The following is a 21,589-nucleotide window of genomic DNA, read 5'->3' on the forward strand; positions in this document are numbered from 1 at the left end:
ATTCAAATAATTTTAATGGCCAAATGTAAATGAAATAAATTTTGACTTTTACTGTCATCCTCTAAAAAGATCATGATGCATCAAGCAATGTTCTTTCATCATTATCGTACCTATTTTGTCAAGTGTACTATTTCTACTGAATCCATACTGAAATTATTAAATTTTCTAGGGGACTGCATAACATTTGCATTACATTTTTAAATTCAGTAATGTGTTATAAGATCGAATACAATTTATGTTTAACGTATTTTATAAACCCTGTTTTAAACAGGTTTGTGCCTATTTGTTGCCACTTGTAGCGTAACCTGCAGCTAATATTAGATACTATGGAAGCCTGTAACGTTTTAAGGGGGAAATCATTTTGTAGGTATTAGTGACTTGTATTCATAAGACTAATTGCAATTTCTGTTAAACCCAATAGCTATTACTGGAGCATTTGGAGTGCCTTGTGTCACGACATGAAAGGTCACTAAGAATGACGGTGGTAAAACGGCAAGCCCAGTCTCCCTCAGGAGTATCCAGTGAAGTGGAAGTTCTCAAGGCACTGAAATCTTTGTTTGAGCACCACAAGGCCTTGGATGAAAAGGTATAGTACGGATAACAGATTCAAACTTAACTGCACTTTTGTCATTAGCATCAAGCTCTTTCTCTTTATCCATTGACTCACCTGACTCTTAAAGTCAGTCAGTTGAGGCATACATTTGAGTTATATGAAAAATCATTTTAAAAAGTGAAATGGATTACTGTGTGTATTTTGGTAATATTCATAACCTTCTTCTTTATGTAAACCACTGAATCTATGGCTTATCAGAATTAGACTTCTATTATGGTACATTATAGCCCTAGTTCAGATGGCATTTGAAATGTTGAATCCTCTCTCTTTCTGTCTTTCAAACCCTGCTCATTCTTTATACATTCCAAAATAAGAGACTACTAAGTGAAAATTATATCTATTTTGAAATATAAATTGGATGTTCTTTAACTTTTAGACATTTATTTTAGGAGCATCTGATTTTCTAATGTCTCTAATATCTTAGTTTTAAATATTCATTTGAAGAGTCTCTGCATGTAACATCATAAGATATTAGTAGAAAAATCTGTTTAGATATTTTTAAAAGTAGCTGTAAGCTTCTCTTAGCTGTTACTCAAATAAGTTATACTGACATATATAAACCAATTTGATGATAATATCCTTTTGAGATTAGGAAGCCTTATGACATGATTTCAATTTTGTGAAATTTCAAGGACTTAACTTTTAAAAATTAATAAAGCTTTAGGAGTTAGAGTGGAAATTGGGACACTTCATTGTAAAGTATCTGACAAGTTCTGAGCATTAAAATCCAAACTAGGGATTATTTCGCAGTTACATCTAGTTTTTAAGCATGCAGACATTTTTGTTCTGTTTTATATTTATCTACATTTATATTTTTATCATTGGTCTTTCAGATGTTCTGAGAACGGGATTATGTGGAGTGTGTACATGAGGATAACTATAATTCTGTCTTCTAGAGTATTAAGAAATTGTATCTCATTTTTATTTTAGCAATGAGAGGCAACTAGTATAAAAATTATTTTGAATAAAACAAAAATGAATATTATATAAACATTCTTGCTAAATATGACATCAAATATTTAGTATTCAATATTTAGTTTCATATTATATTTTCTCTCTTTTTATAAAAGCACATTGCTAAGAATTTGCAAGAGTTTATATGTATAGAATTTTTAGTATGTATCAGACTCCTTGGCAGAAGTTTGACACACAAAGATAAATGAGATATTCTTATTATGACTGAGAAGTTCAGAGTCAGTGCTAGGAATTCACATATCAATGAAAAACAATTCTTAAAAAAGTATTTACACCACAATATGTAGTCACAGAAAAAGTTGTGACTGTGTGAGTAATGACAAAGACAAAGATGTCTTCAAGAGAGGTCAACATTTGATCCAGGTAAGAAAGAATGATTAAGGGTTTTTTAAGCAGAGAAGGATATTCTAAGCATCAGTACCAATACAGAAAATAACCCAGAGCTATAAGAAAAGAAGGACCCATTCAGAGAAAATTTAAGAGTTTTAGATGACTTAAATGAAGGTGCTAGAGAATTTATGATTTGAGATGTTCCCTGTATGCATTACCGCATCACTTAAGTGAGGGATGCTTTTACAAAAGAATGATTCTTTATCAGAATAGAAGTAATAAACAGCATTTAAGACAAATAACCTGATCATGTGGATACCTTTAAGAAGGAATGTTGTACAACTAAATCTAGAAATAATTTACTTTACAGAACTTCAGTGGGCTTAGCATAACTAAATGTGTTGGTCTATCATGTGGCCCTAGGAACTATAATAATATGTATTAACTCACCAGAGGTCTCCTGAACATTGGTGAGTTTAGGGGCAACTGAAGTGATTATCAGCTAGTGATTCTCAGTGGCCTAAAGAAGAAATGTTATGAGTTGGAGCTCTGGAGTCAGACGATCTGGACAAGTGACTCAAAGCATTTTGTCTTGAACTACGATAATAGTAGTACTGAACTCAGAGTTGTCATGAGGATTAGATATGATCTGATATGCAAATCTTTCAGCCAGTGCTGAGCATATGGCAAATCCTCAGTGAATATTTGTGAATATTATTATTAACAGGAATAAATATCAGTATTTGATAAAACTTTCAAACCAAGTTAAGATTTGGTATTACTCTTGATCAGATGCTTCATTAAAATAGCATTTCATTTAGTTATCAAGGGACTAATGTGTGTCTAAGTGCCTTCAAAGACAATATCCCTAAGAATAACTCACAGCTTCTCACAGGCTTGAGGAGGGATGCGAATATAAGCATATAAACAAGTAAATACAAATATCTGGAAAGTCAGTAAAAGATATAATTAACCATGCCTTGAGGACAAAAAACAAACAACTTTGTCTAGAAGGATTAGTATATATGCAGAACTAAATAAGCTTTACAAGGATTGAGTATAGCTGTAGATAGTTGCAGTGATTCATAATTGTAATTATTAATGTCCACTTATTTATATATCCACTGAATTGTAGGGTAGAATATTCATAATTAGCTAAAACCAACAGTAATTTTGAAATCATTCTATAATGTGTTCACCAATTCCATGGGTTGGAAAACATGAGACATATACTTGTGTTTTTCAATTACTCGGAAATCATTGACTATTTAAAAAAAACATATTGGACATGTATAGGAAATGTAAACCAAAACAAATTTAATATATATGGCTTCCATATATTTTTTCATTATCAAATATCACAGTATGAAAAATGAATTAGAGCTTCGGGTCTGAGGAGATTTCCTCAAAAATATTTTCTGTCATGGGAGTGATAATTCCTGAAATGTAATCCTGCCATATATTAATTTCAGTTTGGAATGTGTATTTCTTCCATCAAGGTCTCTTTATCCTGAACACGTGTCATTTTTAGAAACTTATTTTAATCTTTAGGGATAAAATTTATATGGCTTTGAAACAGCTTTTGGGGGCAAAACAAAAATTGATGTAATGAATGAAATTAGAAATAAAAAAATAGTTGCATATAAATAATAATAGAGTTGCACTATAGGTCTGTAAATAATAGGTTTTAACTTGAGGACTAGAAAGACAATAGATTAATTGAAAGTGGTTCAATCATTTTAAAAATCAGAAAAATTATATATAGAGCTAAAGCTCTCAACTGTGTACCAATATTTAGGAAAAAATGAAACTATTTATGGCTTATCAATCATTTCTAGATAGCTTCACAAGAACATAAAATCCATCAAGAAAAATAAATTGTGGCATTCTGCCAGTGTGATATTCCAAGCAGAGAGAAAACCAGAAAGACTTTCAGAGAAGCCATTATTTTTTTCTTTTAATGCAATTCAAGCCAAACAGACAAAGTAAAATGTTAGGACTCTTTATACCCTGGAAAGAAAACTCACCCCACCAACAATTTTTCCTTACTAAGTTTTGCAGAGACAAGTACAAGACAAGATTTAACATATTTTATTTTCCTGAGTATTACCCCAAAATTAAAGACACAGAGAATAGTTCATACTCATATAAATATGAGTTTTATATAAAAGCCCTGTATTGGTATTTACAGCATCAATTTTTGAATTTATAACATAACTCAAAATATAGTCAGATTTTTAAAATATTCTTGTAAAACTGTTTTAGATTTATTACTTTGTTGACAACATAATCTCAATTTGTAAACCACTAATCTAAATGTATTGAGGGATGATTCTTTTATTTTCATATTGTTTGATAAACGTGTTAATCTTTATTCCTTAAAAACTCACTATAATGAGAATATAAATGCTTAACTCGTAGTAAGTAGAAAACCGTTTGGAACTGTCTTAAGAGTTTCAGTTTAGCAAAAGAAAGTCAGAAAGATACTTGAACCTATCATATAGCCTAGATTCAACTATTTCTTATATGATGTGAATGACTCTTGTAGAAAGGTTTTAATATGTCAGTATTTTAAAATACGGTAACTTCCTCTGTCTACAGTAGTTGAATTGTGATTTTATCAATGTTGTGTATGGCAAGATTATTAATATATTTAGATTGCTTCATATTGCTGTTCTCATTAGCCAAGTTTACTAGGCTGTCTTCAAAATACTCGTATTTTACAGTTGATATTTTAGAATATGGGAATCCTGTTAAACATCACACATCTGCTGAAACCTTTTTTGATATATGCATTCCACACGTCAGCTATCCTACTCATTTTCATGACTTTGGGATATTTACTACTTTTGTGTATATTGAAAATTCATAAAAAAGTATTCTCCAAATGATCAAAGATTTCCTGCTATGTAACTAGTGTTTGGTTATTAATTGGCATTAATTACATGTATTTTGTTAACAATTGGATATTTGTCTAACAGAAATAATACTTGGCAGTTAATCTCTAGCTCAATATTATGAAAGATCCTGTGCAACTGTTTTAGACATCGAATGTCCTTTATGTGTGTATTACTATTTTTAGAGAAATTGAATATAACAAAATATAATTAATATTAAAATTCCCACTTGGACATTTTTATTGCTGATTCAAGGTCTATTTCATGACTTAAATGCATTCATTCATCTGAATATATGTGTTATTGTAATGCAATGCTGAAATATGATTTAGATTTTTAAAAATCTTAATTAGATTCTAGGTTAATAGGACATTACTGACTTTTTGTTTGTTTGCTAACTAGAAAAATAATGTTATAATTCCAACTTAAATGTTTTTATGCATCTGAGTTTTCATGTTCCCTGTTAAATCTTACTAGAGGAGAAAAATACCATATATTAAAATATACTGTCAGTAAATTAAAAAATGAAAGCTTATAGGAATATAATTATGTATTAAAACACATATTAACTGCACAAACACTGTAGCATTCACATGAAAAACCTATATTAATTTATAAATAATCAAAATTCCACCATGAATGTCATCTTAAGTTAAACTTATAAAGTTTGTTGATTTTCTAAGGAAAATTGAACTACTGTAGTCATTCATTTTAATTCAGCAATATTTCTTTCTCTGAAATGTTTACTTGTGAAATATACATAAAAGGACATATTTATAGATCTAAACATACAATAATGAAAACAATTTTAGAAATCATAAGGAATCAAGAATCAAAGAAACATTTTTTTTTCAGTTAAGTAAGAAACATGTATAAATTATATAACTTCAAACCAAACTATACAGAAATTTTAGTTCTTATAAAATACAATGGTGTAACCTTTGGTATCTGGAAGCTCATTGAAAGTTCCACAACACTCAAGTACTTTACAATTCCTCAAAAACAAAGTAGACCTCTAATTAATACAAAGCATAGGAGCAATGAACATTTTTCAGGTTCTAAAAGGCCTTTCCTTTAGGTGAAGGATTTTTGAAGTTAGATACTAAGTGCCAAATGAAAATTCACTTATTTTATAGAAATAGAGAAAAAGGTGGGGTATTGTTTTCTCTATTTGTCATGCTTAATCAGTGACTGTTTTTCAGATGAATTCATAATATACTTTTGAACTTTGTCTCCACTTACTATGAATCAGAATTCAGAACAAGACAAGTCAATCTCCAACCCCATCTGAAGCTCTATCAGGGAACCACCAAAAGGATTTGCTTACAAGGAAATCCCTTGATGCAGGGACAATACGAGGTGACAATGTATTCATTGTATTTCTGCCAGGTTTAGTATTCTGAGCACTTAGGGATATAAATACCTTAATAATTTGCCAAATTGACTGTCTCTGATGATGTTAATGATGGGTTTAGCACAGTTTAATATGGATGGGATGTACATTACTGCACATATTTGATTTTTCTTCTAGGTAAGGGAGCGACTGAGGGTTTCTTTAGAAAGAGTCTCTGCACTGGAAGAAGAACTAGCTGCTGCTAATCAGGAGGTAACATGCCACACTTTCTCCTCTTTTGAGGTGCAATATTGCTCACATTACATCCCTTGTGTTTCACGTCACTTTTATTAAAACTGTCACGAAAAATAAATTACATTCTGTCTATGCCATTGAACAAGGCTTGTTGAAATTAGTTGCCAGAGTCTTGTTTTCTGATTTTTGGTTATTTATATGTGTCACTACTAGACCAAAGGAAAATTACCAAGAGCTAGTGACATGTGAGCTAGAGAGATGAAGATTTAGAAAGACTGCAGGCAGAACGTCAGTCCTTTCAGGAAGGAAAACACAGATCCAAAACTGGAACACATATCAAATAACTGTTAAACTTAGAAAATGCTGCAAATAAAAGTTAACTCCTTGGAGAGATATACTTCCCCTCAGGTCCTGCCTATTCTTGTCTTCTAAAAGCACTGCACCCATATTTAGTGACATCATTTGAATCCACTCACAGCTCCATAAAAAGTATTTTCAATCATCTTTTTTAAGATTTAAAGAGTTATTTTCTCTTCAGAAGATTTTGCTTCTCTTATGTTTCAGTACACAAATTATCTTGGATAATCAGTCATACATATTAAATAAATGTGTTTATATGTATATAAATGTGTATATATATATATGTGTATTTACATATACATACATATATGTAAATATATATATATATATATATATATATATATATATATATATATATAAAGAGGGAGAGAGAGAGAGAGAGAAACAAATTTAACCTGTGTCAGCCACTAAAATAGTCTCATCTCTTCTTTTCTCTGATATTCATAAGGTTACTTTTTTCCTAGAAGTTTATTTCAGTCATATAGTATTGGTATTGCTAGTATTGGACATACTAAAATAATTTAGCAAAATCTTCCTACTCTTAAATAACCAAGGGTAGAGGGGAGGGAAAAATGAAGAGGGCTGATCAATGGGTACGTATTTTCAGTTAGATAGAAGAAATATGACCTAGTGTTCAATAGATCAGTAGGTTGATTATAGTTAACATTGATCTAATGTACTTTTCAAAATAGCTAGAAGACAGTAATTTAAATGTTCCTAGCAAAAAGTAAAGATAAATAGTTAATGTGGTAGATACTCCAAATACCCTGATTTGATATTTAACATTATATGAATGTATCAAATTATCACAAGTACCCCCCAAAGTATGTACATCTATTATGGATTAATTAAAAATACATAAATAGATTTATAAAAAGGTGTGAGAGGCTAATATCAGTGATGATATGTCTTATAAAGGGATTTACAAGATAATGTTTACATATACATTATGCATACAGATAAATACACATTTTCAAACCACTCAATAAATCTTGTCGGTAAAACTCCTTTGTTCTTTAAAATAAGCTAGGTTAATTAAATGAGTGTACATATGCTTTTGTTTGTTCCAATCATAACAATTTAAACTTTAGAAATAAGGACTTTCAGCTAGAAGGATAGTAAATTCTATGTTAATTAAAGGCTAGCAGTGTTGAAAGCGTTAATGGTAAAATAACCATTTTTAAAATGGAAAAAAAAGCTTTTTGATGACCAGATTCAGCTTAGTAAACAGGATGGTTTAGAAAAAAAAAAACAAATAGGAGATCGATACCTCCCAATCATCATACAAGGAAAGAACTTCTAGAATAATAGGTAATGACAATGATAACTCAGTCTTTTAAAGGGATAGAGTGGATTAATTATCTGTGGGATGGAATGTATTTGTTCCTGAAACTATCAGAAAAAAAGGAAAGTTAAATGTGTATTCATTTTATATTTTATTAATGTTAATTGGGATTTTTATTTGTGATAAAATATACATTTATTTTGCATGCATTTCTCAAAATATTTTATTGATAAGGGCAAACAAAAAATTTGGTGGCTACTAATATAAAAGCATGACTTAATATGACAGTGATAGAATTTCTATTTGTCATAAAAAAGGTATGATAAGACCAGTAGGCTAAAGTAAGCTGAAATAAGTGTCCCATAAATTCAAGTGAAGCTCTGAAGATTTGCTCCAGACCTAGCAACTAAGTAGTTACTTCAATTATGCATAAAACCAAACAGCAGCACTTGAGAAGAAAAGTAAAGGAAAGATTTATGACTTTCCTGGAATATAGTTTTATCCTTCAAGTATTATTGTATTATTATACTCTCTCATACACAGTATGGTACATTTGATTGATTTTACATAGATTAAAAATAAGTTTTGACTCCTTAACATTCCTGTATATCTATGACAGAGTTTTCTGAATGCATCTTGTTTTGTTTAAAATCATCTGTACAAAGAAGAATCACTTGCATAAGTAAAAATCATGCCTGTTAGTAATTATTGTGCTCATTATTAATTTTCATATCTTTCAATTTTGCCGTTGATTTTAACTAATGTCCTTGTGGTTTAACTTGAATTCTTGTTTAGAAAATCACAAGTCCAGCGATAAAGGAAATTTAATTTTCTAATAATATATTGTTTATAAATATTAGTGATTCTTTTAAGAGAGCAATTAGGAAAAAAGTCAACTTTAACTTTTTAATAAAATTGATATTTCAAAATGAAATTTGAAAAAAAATCAGAAGGGACTGATTGAGTTCTTGATTCTCTATAGTATCAGCAATTGGTATAAGAAATCACGCCGGGTGCGGTGGCTCAAGCCTGTAATCCCAGCACTTTTTGGGAGGCCGAGGCGGGTGGATCACAAGGTCAAGAGATCGAGACCATCCTGGTCAACATGGTGAAACCCCGTCTCTACTAAAAATACAAAACATTAGCTGGGCATGGTGGCACATGCCTGTAATCCCAGCTACTCAGGTTGAGGCAGGAGAATTGCCTGAACCCAGGAGGCGGAGGTTGCAGTGAGCCGAGATCGCGCCATTGCACTCCAGCCTGGGTAACAAGAGTGAAACTCCGTCTCAAAAAAAAAAAAAAAAAAAAAAAAGAAATCACTATTAAGTAAAGCATCACATATTGATGATAACAAGATATATTTATAAACCTAATAAAATACGTTTAGAAAAATTCATACTATTAGCATCTTTAGGAATATGAATTAGGTGACTTTTGAATGTTGGAGGTAGTTTTAAAAACAAAGAGCAGATTTTCATGAAAAAGAAAGTTTAAAAAAAATCTTGGCCAGATTTGGTGGCTCACACCTTTAATCCCAAAATTTAGAAGGCCAAGGCAGGCAGATCACAGGGTCAGCAGTTTGAGATTATTCTGGTCTACATCATGAAACCCCATTTCTACTAAAAATACAAAAATTATCTCAATGTTGTAGCATGCACCTGTAGTCCCAGCTACTCGGGAGGCTGAGGCAGTAGAGTAGAATGGCTTGAAACCAGGAGGCAGAGATTGCAGTGATCCAGGATTGCACTACTTCACTCCATCCTGGCAACAGAGCAAGACTCCATCTCAAAAAAATAAATAAATAAAATAAAATATATATATACACACACACATATATTTATTTATGGAGCCAAACAAAATTATATAACATAGATGAAAATAATCAGGAACCACAGCAAAAGTCTTACATATAGTTAAATGAGCAAGGAGCTGGAGAAAGTTTTATTTGATGCTTCAGATTTAACAAATTTATTTTTCTTTGAGACAGGGTCTCACTCTGTTGCCTAGGCTAGAGTGCAGTGGCACAATCAAGGCTTACTGCAACTTCTACCTCTCAGCCACAGGTGATCCTCAAACCTCAGCTTTTTGAGTAGCTGGGACTATAGTTGTACACCACCATGCCTAGCTAATTTTTTTGATATTTTTTGTAGAGATGGAGTTTTGCCATGTTTCCTCAATTGGTCTTGAATTTCAGGGGTCAAATAGTCCGCCCAACTCAGCCTCCCAAAACACTGAGATTTCAGGCATGAGCCACCATGCCCGGCAATGCTTCTGATTTTAAATTGAATTTAAAATTTATTTACAAGTGTCCCTTGAAATTCAAATCTATTTGTTTTCTGAGTTCATATTGCCATCTTCAAGAGGAAGGGTGCCACATTATAAGAATCTGTTTGATTCCTTAGTTTCTGGTAATTATAGTGAAAATTTAGTTATAAAAATTTGTCTAAACATATTTTTTTCTGAATTAATTCAATTCCCAAAATCAAAAAGGAGAATTAAGAGGAGAGATCTAGATTTTGAATGATATCTTGATGTAGTCACACATACACATATATGCATATGTAGAATCTGAAAAAACTATACAGTTTATTCTATCATTCATTGTATCATTTTAATAGACTTTATTCTCTCATCTATATATCATTATTATACATATAGTCTCCTTCTGCCTCTGCCTCTGCCTCTCCCTCTCCCCTCTCCCCTCTCCCCCTCCCCTCTCCCCTCTCTCCCCTCTCCCCTATCCCTTATTCCTTCTCCCCTCTCCCCTCTCCCTCTCTGTAGTGTTTGAATTTTTTATTAACTTCTCATTAGTCTTATAAACAAAACAATAAAATTGTTTGAGTCAGATTTTATTCTCCATAATGATATTAATACTAGATCATTTTATGGATCACTTAATAGTAATGATCCCTCGGTAATTGCTAAATACATACAAGTCAGTACACTAATGCTGGCAGGTACATACTACTATTATTTTACACATAAGACCACAGAAGTTATTTCTCCTAATGTACTTCTATTCCCTCCAACTTGAAAATGTGGTTATCTTTGAATTTGTCTTAACTCTGCTCTCAGGTTGTTCCCCATATCTGTTTACTCTCATCATTATTCATTTGTATTAAAATTGCAATAGTTCTGATCCTTATGCATTCTTACCTGAAATACTACAGTAGGCTTTTATCTGTTCTTATTGCTTATCCCTTTTGCTGTATAATTCTGCAAGGTTAAGCTTGCTAAGTGAAGTCCCAGTTATATTGATTATTTTGTAATATGTTATCATCTGTAATATATACAGATATATATATACAGATATATTGTATATATAAATACATTATAATATATACAATATAATATATTAATATATTAATATATGCCATATTAATGCATTGTAATATGGCATATATTAATATAGTATATAATGCAATATCATATAATATAATGTAATATTATATACTATATATAATGTAATATATACCTTAATGTAATATATTAATATGCCATATTAATACATTTGTAATATAATAATGTAATATGCCATATGAACATATGTTAGCAATATAGTGATATATGTTACATAGACTTGTAATCATGCCATCAACAATTTCTTTAGTATTCCTAACCTACAGATTCTGCTTTAACTTCCACTACCCCTACTGTTCTGCCTGAGTCATTCTAAGGCCTTGTTAAATCATGGAGTGTATTGTTTTTTTAAAGAAGCCAACATTTTTTATGACTCTAAATCTTACTTATGCTAAAGTCTTTTCTAGAGTATCTCCACAACTCCAATTCACTCATTGAAAACATATTTCCTCATGTAAGCTCAATCTCAGATGTTACCTCTTTAGTGAAATATTTTATAATTCTTTGCCAATAGGCTTCTTTTTTTTTTTTTTTTTTTTTTTTTTTTTTTTTTTTTTTTTTTTGAGATGGCGTTTTACTCTTGTTACCCAGGCTGGAGTGCAATGGCATGATCTCGGCTCACCGCGACCTCCGCCTCCTGGGTTCAAGCAATTCTCCTGCCTCAGCCTCCTGAGTAGCTGGGACTACAGGCACGCACCACCATGCCCAGCTAATTTTTAGTATTTTTAGTAGAGACGGGGTTTCACCATGTTGACCAGGATGGTCTTGATCTGTTGACCTTATGATCCACCCGCCTCGGCCTCCCAAAGTGCTGGGATTACAGGCTTGAGCCACCGCACCCGGCACTGCCAATAGGCTTCTTAATTTAAATCGCTAAAGCTCATTGCTTCAGAACCTATTACAACTGTTCAAGTATTAGGGATAATTATATACTTGTGTAAGCCTAGCTCGTTAGTTTGCTGAGAAGATAGACTTCATCTTTCTTCTTTATATTTATTTCACTCAGTAACAGTGATATGAACCTCTTACTCGATATATGTTTGTCAAATTGCATTATATACACTTCATTCTGACTAGTGTTTTCATGTTGTTCCTTGACTGCTCTCTTAATTGAACTGTTTGAACAACATTCGGTATGCTCAATAAACAGCAATATGATGACCATATGTATCAAATGAACAAGGCGTTTCTTCTTTCAATTTAAATTAATGAATCCCTACCATGTGAAGAAAATTTTGAAGTGTCTCTGAAAGGAAAAACAGAAAGAAAGAAAATAAGTGAGGCATCATGTAAATTTTCATATAACGTGCCCTCTAGTGAAAGAGATAGACAGAAACACATATAACTAACATGTAATTTAATGCAAAACTAACTAAATACAAAATACAGGCACAAACAAAATACAGATGGGAACAGAGAAGAAGGGATCAGAGAACACTTCACCCTAAAAAGACAGCATTTGAGCATACCCTCAAACGAAGACTATGATTTGACTTCAAAACTGTAGGAAATATTTCAGGCTGAGGAGACGGAATGATTAAGAAAATCTGAAACTGCCTGTTTCAAGAATAAGGAATGTTTTATTGATAAGAGTCAGGATGTGAAAAGATGCAGAAGAGGAGGGTAAAGAGATTGATGCGATCCAAATTCCGGAGGGCTAAAAAAATGTAGATTGTATGCTTTATGAAAGCATAAAAAAGAGAAAGCACTAAAAGTAATATTTTGGTCTTGTTTCTGTTTTTTTTGTTGTTGTTGTTGTTTTTTCGTTTTTGTAAAATGAAAACCGTTAAAGATATGGTTTTGTGAATTAATTTTTGTTATGTTTTGCTTTTGGCAAAGTGTAAGGCTGAGGTGGCAAAGAATGGGAAAGTTTGCATAATTTGATGTGCTTGGTTAGCGTAATAATATAATATGTAATTTTAATCATGGTACTTCAACAAATACTCGGCATCTTCCATTGGCCAGGCATTTTATTAAGTACTAGGTATAAATATGTTAACAAACTCATATTAGTAAAAAGTTAGTTCTGCTCTGAAGGCTGGTATGTGGTATAGATATGTTAAAACATAATTATAAGCTGGGTGCCCTGGTATATATATGAAATCTCACCTACTCATTAGACTGAGGCAGGAGGATTGCTTGAATGCAGGAGTTTGAGACGAGCCTCACCAACAAAGCGAGACCCCATCTATTTGTTAAAAAGCAGTTATAATGAATAGTTAGTATTTAGTATGTACAGAGTTTCAGTTTGGGAAGATGAATGAAGTTCTGAAGATGGATGGTGGTAAGGTTGCTTAACAATGTGCATGTACTATATGCCATTGAATAGTACTTAAAGGGCACACTTAACAATGATAAAAAATATTAACTTTATCTTGTTTTTTTTCATGTTAAATGCAATTATAATACAGTGTGACTAATGTGAAATAAAAGTAGGTACAAAGTTTAGTAATATTACCAAAGAGAGTAATTCATTGTATGGGTATGAATAGAAAGAACAAATGGTGGTATAAAAGTGAGTATAAGGAGCTCACCAGATGGACTTGGAGGAAGAGAAGGGAAGCAGGTAAAGGTAGGATTCGGGAGGAAGTGACTGAGAGCGAAAGATCTGAGTGAGGGGTAGCTAGAACTGGGCTTTGTCCTGTGGACAGCAGTGACCCAACAGAGTTTTTAGGCAGGGAAGAGAGATGTGATCAGATTTTTGTTTTTATAGAATAATGGTATCTTAAAAAGTTAAAGGTAAAAAAAAATGTATTAGATAGCCAAGGTACTGTATTTAAAGATATATTTAAAAGAATCTTTATGATTTCTTGAAAGAGTCAAGGGGACAGTGTCAGAAAATATAGCACTGAGTAGACCACAGGTATTACTCAGTGTGCCTTTTCTTATGTTGTTTTAGTAATGGCAAATATAAATATAAATTTTAAAATTCAAACAAAATATTGTAAACAAATGTATAAATAATGAAAATTTGCTGTAATTTTAGGCCTTTTTGAATGGCCCCATGTAGGCAGATTGTATTGTTAACATTGAATACGTGTTCCAGGCCATTGTCCTAAAAAAAAGCAAGCCCAAACAATTTAGACACAGAAAATACAATAAAGGCTTTACTTTTTTTGCAGAATATTTTTGTTATTGCTTAAAATTGGAAAGCCACAAAGAAGCACAATAAAGGAAAGTGCAAGGGGGAATAAATAGATTACATCCTAACAATGTGTTCTCTTTTATCACAAACCTGTACACTTTTAAAATTATTTAATTAAGCCAGACAAAATGGATTATTCAGAAGCTCCTGTGAAAATTCAATTGACAGACTAATTTGCAGTGAATACACAGGCATGCTTATTTTAAAAGCTTTTCCACATGATTGCATTATACATGAAAAGAACTGGCAAGTGTAGTTGTAGGCTGAACTGTATTTTTTTATTGCCTTAATTATGTGCATGCTTATTCCAACCACTGAATTCACCAACTTTCAATTAGAATTTTCCAGGGAATTAACATTTATTGTACCTCATCTACAACCAGCTTTATCTCTGAAGTCTATTTTCCTAAAGAAAAATTAAAGAATTTGCATGGGCATACCAAGTACCATTCACATTTAGAAAAATATTGGATCAGAATGGTGAAAGGAGCTAGAGGCAGCAACACACATTTGGTGAGCATTATAGGCCCATGGATCATAACCATTGCATCACATACATTAGTCGATGTAATCATCCCCAAAATCCTTTGAGTTAGGTTAAGAACCAGTACTCTGTTAAATGCATTGAAATAAATGGAAAACTGAAAAAGGTGAATAGATAAAGGCAAAGGTGGAAACTACCCTAGAAGCAAAGAAGAGGCTGGAATGAAGGAAGGAGAGATATCAGACTCAAGCAAGTCAGGAGTCACTGAACCTAAAGAAAGGTCGCAATAGCGAGATAGCAAGATATTGAGCAAGAAACAGTTTTAAGCATAGAGACTAGAGGTGTCCAATGTTTCATGAAGGCATGGACGATTATGTCTCATATGAAATTACTTTATATATAGTTAAGAGGTCACTGGATATGTCTACAAACATAGTTTCAGTAAATGTAATGAAAGTAGAATAGCTGTGATTAAAAGAATGTACATTTAGAAAAAATGAAGGAAGGTAATACTCTTTTGAGAAACTTGGCAACCAAAGGAAGGCGAAAGTATATGCTGAATTATTCTGGGCAGTATTTAGGGGTAGACTTTTTATAATGGGACCTAATTGAAAATGCTTATAGTCATTGGGAACAAAGCCATAAATGAAGGACATGAAATTATTGATGGCAGCACAGTGGAGAATAGGCATAATTTCAAGATTAATGGCAAGTAATAGAACTCCTTCCTCTGAGAAATGAAGGAAGGAAAACAGAACATGTAGTGTAGTGATGAATGAAGATTTTGATTTGGAGAGGATTTTTTTTTTTTTAAATCAGGGATTCTTCTGAAGGAAATGGGTTATCTGCTAAGGAAGGTGAGAACAGAGTTATTCTTTATGAGCTAAGGAGACTGTAAACAAGACAATGTAGAACACAGCAAGGAGCCAATAAGACTAAGCAAAGAAATTTTAATATGGGATGGGTTGACCCAGATGAGGTTCTCAATAAGTAACTTCAGCACATTAAATAAAAGCCAGTATTTCACAGTTCTTACCAACTGAAACAACATGGATTCTCCCATGGCATTTCCTTATTTAAATCTATAAAGTTATATTATTCATCATAATTCACAAGGAAGAGATACAGATACCGAGCTAAAGTTGTCTTTGTTTACTTTGACCACTTGGAATCGGTAGTAAAATATTTCCCTAAAACTTGACAGGAGTAAAAATTAGGGAACTTCTGAAATCCATGAGTAGTTCAGCTGTATTTGAATAGTTTAAAAGAAACTTAAATAGCTGATAATGATCCAGAAAAACATAGAGAAAATAGGAGATTTGCTGAACAATGCTCTCTTAAGGAATTTACCTAGAGGGAATTAATAGAAATACACCTCTGAAGTTATAAGATCATTTAGTTGAAAAATTAATTAAATGACTAAGTCATTTTTCTCTTCAAATTAAAACTGCCATATCTGTGAGAGAAAGCGCCAGATGTAGAAAAAGAGACCACTGTAAAAGCTTTTGAGTTAAATTATTTCAGAATCCTAAAACTGAAAATCATTTTACTTGATGGGTCTTTGCCACTTATTCATATTTGTATCTTTTAATTGTATCTCTTTCTCAGTTCTGTGAGATGAAATCAGATTTAATTCTGTATGTCTATCATTGCTTTATAAAAGTGATTATTCATAATGACTTTCTAATTTCCTATGCAGTGCTACATATTGTAACTCAACTGATTAGCTTATTTAAATTATTAGGAATCATATTAGTAAATTCCTTGACCAAATTTTAAGTTAACATTCTAACAGAGAGTCAGAAAAAAGTTTTTTTTTTGTTTGTTTGTTTTTTATTAACAATTGAAACAAATCATCCTGGCTAAACTTACCAGATGACAGTATTCATTTAAGGACAACAGTGTTTGCATAGGACAGTGACACCCTTGCAGTTCTGAACTTATGTCCCTTGAAGATAATGCAAAAAACTCTCTGCTGTTATGTTTTTAGCTTGCTTCCAACAGTTACGAGTTTCCAAAAGACCCACTTACTGGGAAAGTATTACTTCCTGTTGGAAATGTATTATTTTGGTTTGTAAAATTGTGGCTTTTAATTTCCTGGAAAAGTTGAATGATGGTTGAACATTGGATTTTTTTTTTTAAATTTTAGATTGGTAAACTAAAAGTTTCAGTATTGTCAAACCAGTAGTTATTTACAAAGACCTAAGATTTCTTCTTATACCCCTTGATTACCCTTTGTGATTATATTGTATTATAAAGATAAGTGAAGAAACTGTAAATTATCCAAGTTGTTATCATCAGTAGAAAAATATCTCTTTTGCTATTGATAATTATACTGTTACAATACAAAGAGTCGTTCCAGACAAAAGAAAATCAAGGTATCTTATAACAATACATGTTAAAATCCAACAAAGAGAGGTAACAAAATTGTTGTTTGCTACTATTTGTAGTTTCCAGGTCTTGTGCGAAGCAGTTATCTAAAATAGAAGTTAAAAGTGTCACCTATTTTATATAAAGCATTTGAAGCTTCTTTACAAATATTTTCAGACTCTCTCCTGTTTTGATTAGAATATTTTCTTTGATACAATCATAAGGTATATATTTTAAATTGTGGTAGCAGACATTTTTGCATGTGGAGATTTTGAACTGCTTTTTCTATTAATAGCAAGATCATAGTTGATATTAATACTTGGATCACAAGCATCATAAATTGACCTATTTTACCCATCTTTATTCTTATTTTTAAGCTAACAATTCTAGAAAGATTATTTATTGATTAGGAGTTTAGGTGAAATATTGAACTTTAGTGAGCGACAAGATAAAAAGTTGAAAAAAAAAAAAGAACATTAGCCTTAAGTCAGAAGATTCAAGTTTGAGTTATAGATCTATCACTTACTGGCCGGGCGCGGTGGCTCAAGCCTGTAATCCCAGCACTTTGGGAGGCCGAGGCGGGTGGATCACGAGGTCAAGAGATCGAGACCATTCTGGTCAACATAGTGAAACCCCGTCTCTACTAAAAATACAAAAATTAGCTGGGCATGGTGGCGTGTGCCTGTAATCCCAGCTACTCAGGAGGCTGAGGCAGGAGAATTGCCTGAACCCAGGAGGCGGAGGTTGCGGTGAGCCGAGATAGCGCCATTGCACTCCAGCCTGGGTAACAAGAGCGAAACTCCGTCTCAAAAAAAAAAAAAAGATCTATCATTTACTAATTTTGTAACTCCTGGCAATTAATTCAATTTCTCTGTGCCTTAGATTTTTTTAAATCTGTGAAATGAAATGCATTAGTAAATTTTGGACCTATCTTTCAAAGAAGTCATGATATTTGGGTGAGAAAATATACAAGGAAGTGTTTTGTAAATGTGACATACTAAAGTTGTATTGCTATTATTAGACTCAAAAGTCAATATTAGTTATTAGTTGGGAAAATGAAAATAATTTTCTATTCGTACTTTGAATGTGATAATAAATGAAATGATAGTAGTACTTTGTACTTTATATTATACTCATAACTAGATCTCCTTTGCTTTGTGTTTTTGAAATCTTCTTTTATTTAATAAACAAATACCTTATTTGTTCATAGAGTAATTATGTAGCACTATATGCATCTTATAAATGAAATTGCAATTCACTTATTCACATATTTGATAAAAATAATAGCATCTGCAATTTTAGAGGAGGTTACTGTGTACTTGGTATTACACTAAGTATTATAACCATGCCCCACACCCACACACTTTGAAAGTTAAGAAATTGAGTCACATAGAAGCTAAGTGAATTGTTCTGAGTGTTATTACTAATAGACAGGAATCCAAATCTAAGATGTCTGACTCTCAATTTGAGTGTAGACGCTATGCCACCTGGCCTTTCTCCCAACAATATTTCCTTATATATGAAACTGGTATAGCTTCCTCGTCTTTTAGCAATTTGAATTTATCATGGTATCTTCATATATATTATATATATATACATGAATTATCTCAAAATTTATAACTCCATTACATGGAAAGAGACAATGTAAGAGACATATTAGATAATAGCATGCATTAAATATGCAAGAGACAGATTAATATTGCATATATTAAATCAATTAATCACATTAAGCTGCCTTTAAAAATGCCAAATACCGGGATAAAATTTAACATTTAACTCTATGTAAAAGATTAATTAAAGCACCCAGATATTTACAGTTATTAAGATAAATCTGATTGTTAGATCACAGTATAAACTTTGGTATAAGTGACTGAGGAAGTGTCCCACAATAAATGGAATGAGAACACTATAATGGCTGTTATGTTTTAAATATAGAAAATGAGATGCCTCAGGTCATATTAAACAGGATGAAATGATTTCTGAAGCCCTTCTTTGTTCCCATGTCATTTTTAACAGGAAAGTTCAATAGCCCTCAAATATTGAAAAATGTGGAAGTTCCAAATAAGGTAACTCTTGAAACACTAAATAAATAAATAAATAAATAAATAAAATGGAGTAGAAGAATATACGTTAATTGCCTTAATTTTTAAGTTAATAATTGACTGCTAATGATTTTACTGTTTAAAAACTTGTCAGCAAAAAATTATAATTTGATCAGCTGGCATTTACCATATACTTTTGCCAGAGTTTAGCCAAATAGCAACATCTGAGGGCACAGTCCTCTACAGGACCTCCCTCACTTCTGATGCAACTGCAAGTTCAGGAGATTCTCAGATCCCTCCTTAGGTTCATAAGTCACTAGAAAGCCTCACAGAACTCACTGAAATCTACTATATTATGGTTATGGTTTATTACAGGTAAAGATTCCAGATCAAAATCAGCCAAAGCAAGAGAAACAAAGGGTCAGAGTCCAGGATGATTTAAAACATAAAGCTTCTGTTATTCTCAGGACATATTATTCTTCTAGAATTGACACATGACAGAATATTATCAACTAAGGAACCTCAACCAATTTTGATGTCTGAAGTTTCAGTTAGAGTTTCATTACATAAGCATGATTGATTGATTACCTGTTTGGTTAATCACAGCCTTGAAGTTGAGAGGAAAAGCGCCCTAAATCATCTAGTTGGTCAATCTGGCATAACTGTCCCCCAGTCTGGAATATCAGGTGTAGTCAGCCCCATCTTAAAATCTCTTGTATCCTGCCTTCTCCCTCAACAATTACACTTCTACTGGGTACGACAAGATTATCTCCTTAAGACAGGGCAAAGCCTATCTTCCTTTGGGTAAGGTCACATTCCTTACCACACAAGTATAAATCATCTTAATTTTTTATTTTAATTGAAGATTTTTATGCATAGTTAGTGCTGATGATCTCTCATATTATGACTTAATAACATGTTGATAAAGCCAAAATGGTATTTTTCACTCAGAAAACAGTATCACTGGGTGATAAGGAGGGAGATAACTTGTAGCAGAATCAGAACATGTGTTGTGGAAGTTTGGTAAGGCCATGGCAGAGAAGGAAAGAGATAGTCTTTTAAAAGAAAATTACAAAACAGATAATACTGTCATTAACAAGTTTAGGAAGGGCAACTACTCTTTTTGAGGCACCAGACTGGGTCAAGTATATTTACTTTAGTGTTGTTTATCACACTCTTTCAGGAAGCTTCAACCACTTACTTACCTTTCCTTACCTTCAAGTTTATGGATCCCCACATTATGAGGTCACTGCTATTGTTAACAGTGAAAATGTATTGAGATCTTGCAGTTATCATATTGCCTTTAAAGCAGGGAGTACTATCACCATTTTAAAGATGCAGAAAACATACGGTTCTAAAGCTTAAAGCAATTAACCTGAATCACATAGTAAATGCCTGAGCCATTTCCCTTTTCTTGGTGATGTATTCACTTCCTTTAATCCTTTTAAAAACTTTTCTCCAGGTTTTGGTTAATCACCACTTATTCCCAGAGCATATTTTTTTTTTATCTAACATGGAATTGTATAGATTTGCACCCTCACTGCTATGTCTGTTGAGTGCCTGTCACAGATGGCACTCCTTCCAGCCAGCAAGTATTATAGGGAGCTCTAAAACATATAAAGAAAACTTCTAGGGGCAAGATCAGGAAATAGCACACATGACCCTTACTTAATGCCAGTGAACAAAACTTGATCACTCTAAGCTGTAAAAGACACAAGGATGGCAATCTCTATTTTCATGGTCATATACAAAAGTTCTACTGCTAAAGAATGGCAGAATGAATATTAGTGTGCAACAAGTAGACTCTAGAACACACAAAACATAAAGAATGTTTGGAATTCATTAATGAATTTAATAAAGTAATATAAAAATGTATATGTAAATATCAGTAGTATCCCCACATCAACAGTAAATAGAAAGCATTAGAGAAAAACATATTTCATTCAAATAACTGTACATATAGACATATGGATTTATTTCATATGTAAACACTGAATTATATGTAGAAACTTTTAGCTAAAATAGCAAATCCCATTGTGAGATAGGAAATACAAAAAGTCCTAAATACATGGAAACAAAAGGTACGTTTTTGTGTCTGGAGCTAGATATTGCAAAGATACCTATATTTCCCAAGTTATTT

General features: G+C 32.2%; 1 protein-coding gene across 16 annotated transcripts in view; it reads left to right on the plus strand.

Moving 5' to 3' along the window:
* The window catches only part of PPFIA2 (PTPRF interacting protein alpha 2), a 500,797-nt gene that overhangs the window by 311,425 nt on the left and 167,783 nt on the right, over positions 1-21,589 (plus strand). For 14 of the 16 annotated variants that reach the window (XM_074402490.1, XM_003927840.4, XM_010338464.3 and 11 more), the window contains 2 exons: positions 422-586; positions 6,347-6,421. In XM_074402490.1, the coding sequence (XP_074258591.1) occupies positions 422-586; positions 6,347-6,421 (240 nt within the window). The remainder of the gene's footprint in view (positions 1-421; positions 587-6,346; positions 6,422-21,589) is intronic. The other 2 variants (XM_074402492.1, XM_074402498.1) reach the window with 1 other exon arrangement.

The sequence above is a fragment of the Saimiri boliviensis genome, chromosome 7 (genome assembly GCF_048565385.1).
Source record: "Saimiri boliviensis isolate mSaiBol1 chromosome 7, mSaiBol1.pri, whole genome shotgun sequence".
NCBI lineage: Eukaryota > Metazoa > Chordata > Mammalia > Primates > Cebidae > Saimiri > Saimiri boliviensis.